We start from the raw sequence: 2782 nt of genomic DNA, 5'->3' as shown, positions 1-2782 counted from the left end.
TAGTATGTGAAACCACAATAAGAATAGAACTGGAGGTAAAACTCCTGTTGAATGGAATAGTAGAACTTTGTGTTCGTACTGTGTGTAACATTTACAATAGACTAAATGTCCATTCTAGTCAGGTCTGAGTATGCCATATTAAAACTGAAACCAAACATCGGTTACATAGCAGCGTCACCAATGTCACCATTTGCATTTTATTGCTAAAGTTCCTGGCCGCAGAAGCCTATTTTTATGGTAAAGTTATTTAAATGCACGGTAAGGTCATAAATCGAGAAAGGGGTATCCTGGCACGGCAGGCACTGAAAAAGTTTGCTTACAACAAGCATTGTGACTTTTCTCTATAAATGCCTCCTATCATATTTGACTTTTACTGTCTTAAAAATCAATATTAACCATAAAATAAACTGAATTTATTTTTGTTCATCGTGAACTACTATCATGTGATCAAAAATTAATTTAAACAATATTTTTAATTCAGTAAGTACGAGTAATAAATAGATTTAAAAACAGAAACAGTAGAAACATTTTATGCTAGTTTTAATCGAAGGTATATATATCGATTTGTTTTGATAGTTGCTGTACAAAGAACTTATAAATGTTAAGAAAACGAATAAGACGTATCTTCGAAAATATATATTGACTAGTAATTTTTACAAATAAATGATCGTTTATAATGACGTAAACTTCGTCATTATGAATATACGACAAAAGATAATTGACGATATCTTATATCTATGCATGTGGCACGACCACAGCGTTTAGTGAAAGATAAGTTATGCAATTTAAGAAAAAATATATAAAAAAATTAATCTTTTATATACAGTAAACCTTTAATAGTCAACTAGTTATCAAAACAAGTAAGCAACATACTCCTACACAAGCAAACTTAATACTTAAACGGCAAAACGAGAAAATAAATGATAACTGTCAGCACTTATTTCCTGAATCTGAAAATTTCATAGCATCTATTTCCGAAGGTGGTTTTTTATCGAGGCCTGATATTAATCTTTTTAATTTAGCAATAGCTAAGCCGGGGTGTAATCCTTTAGGACAGGCCAGAGTACAGTTTAAAATAGTATGACAGCGAAAAGCTTTAAAATCGTCCCTCAAATCGTACAGTCTTTGCTCTGTATCTTCATCGCGTGAATCAATAATCCATCTGTAAGCATGCAGCAGTGTTGCAGGGCCCATAAATCTTCGACCATTCCACCAGTAGCTAGGACATGCTGTTGCACAGCACGAACAAAGAACACATTCGTACAAGCCAATCAATTTTGAATTATCGTTGATGCTCTGAGCATATTGATATTTACCCAAAGGACCCTGATTACGACGTATTAGATATGGTCTTATGCTATCGTAAACATCAAAGAAATGGTTCATATCTACAACAAGATCTCTGATAACATACATATGAGGTATAGGATGTATGGTGATTACTTTGTCCGACGGAATAGGTGTAATACAAGCGAGACAATTGTTTCCTTGAAGGTTGACAGCACAAGAGCCGCAAATACCTTCTCGACAAGACCTTCGAAATACAAGTGTTGGATCCATGTCCTTTATTTTAATGAGGGCATCTAAAACCATTCTTCCACATTTGCTAACATCAAGGTCATAACTTATAAGTTTAGGTTTTTCTTTGCTAAGAATGCCTCCGAACCGATAGATTTTGAAAACTCTCCTAGGGTCTACAGGTTGTTTTGATTGTACTGGCGCTACCTTTTTTCCCGTCGAATATCCACAAAATTCTGTTCTTCCTACGTGATGTAGACTTTTGGTAAATAATAATTTTTGAAAGACACTCATTACAAAATGTTACATAAATATTTGTTGTCTATTATGATTGAAATTTATAATTACTTATAGAAATATTTGACAACTCAAAAGGATTATTTTTTATTACAAAATAAAATGAGTTTTAACATTAAAGGTTGTACATGTGTATATGTTTTGTAAAACAAGTTTACTGTCACAATATACGAAAAAAATAAATAATGGAATAATTATTATATTAACTAGCGTAACATGCAATAATTTAACGCATCGTCGACAAGTATTAATTGGAATATAAATTATTTATTTTAAATCCTATGCTATATTGTAAAAATTATCTCGGTATAAAATAACCATGTGTGATGCAAAATTATTTTATTAAAATGTGGTGTCACAACAAATTTTATTAATGTGACATGAACCGGATAGTGCAACTATAGTGCATAATCTCCGTAAGTAATTATATCAGTAATTAAGATATACAAAACAGTGTTAAATAACAATTATCAAGTATCTCGTTTCGAAATTTATTATCGGTATTTAGAGTTCTGCTGCAAGCTATAGTTGGTAGATCAGAAGTGTCAAAGTTTGTTAAACGCTGAGTTAGACTAGCAAACTGAGCATTTCCGAGAGATTATAACTGTCAAAGTTATTATTGCCCGCTTTGGTTACCGTATAACACTTACTGATGTATTGCTGCCGTTAGATATTGTTACTTTTGTGCCTAATATCAGACCTAGTACTGTAATAGCAAAATTAAAAATAACACAAACGCAAATAATTTTAATGATTATAATATTAGCATATATCATTACGTAGTATAAAACAAAGTCGCTTCCCGCTGTCTGTATGCTTAGATCTTTGAAACTACGCAACGGATTTTGATGCGTTTTTCATTAGTAAAAAGAGTGATTCTAGAGGAAAGTTTATAATACGTGTAATACATGAACTATAATATAGTAGAGGAACACTGATAGTTTTTGCACAGACAGACGTTGTCATG

At 32.0% G+C, this 2782-nt stretch overlaps 1 protein-coding gene across 1 annotated transcript; it reads right to left on the bottom strand.

The window, feature by feature from the left end:
* Positions 1 to 930: 930 nt before the first annotated feature.
* LOC123668773 (succinate dehydrogenase [ubiquinone] iron-sulfur subunit-like) lies at positions 931 to 1812 on the bottom strand. The gene has a single exon (XM_045602467.1). The coding sequence runs from the start codon at positions 1810 to 1812 to the stop codon at positions 931 to 933; it is 882 nt and encodes a 293-aa protein (XP_045458423.1).
* Between the last annotated feature and the right edge of the window lie 970 nt (positions 1813 to 2782).

This window comes from Melitaea cinxia, chromosome Z, assembly GCF_905220565.1.
Source record: "Melitaea cinxia chromosome Z, ilMelCinx1.1, whole genome shotgun sequence".
NCBI classification, from domain to species: domain Eukaryota; kingdom Metazoa; phylum Arthropoda; class Insecta; order Lepidoptera; family Nymphalidae; genus Melitaea; species Melitaea cinxia.
The sequence above is the reverse complement of the archived record's forward strand: the minus strand, read 5'-3'. Positions and strand labels throughout refer to the sequence as shown.

Bases quoted from the DNA above. Each gene is read 5' to 3' on its own strand.
- LOC123668773 (XM_045602467.1), bottom strand. From the start codon at position 1,812: ATGAGTGTCTTTCAAAAATTATTATTTACCAAAAGTCTACATCACGTA.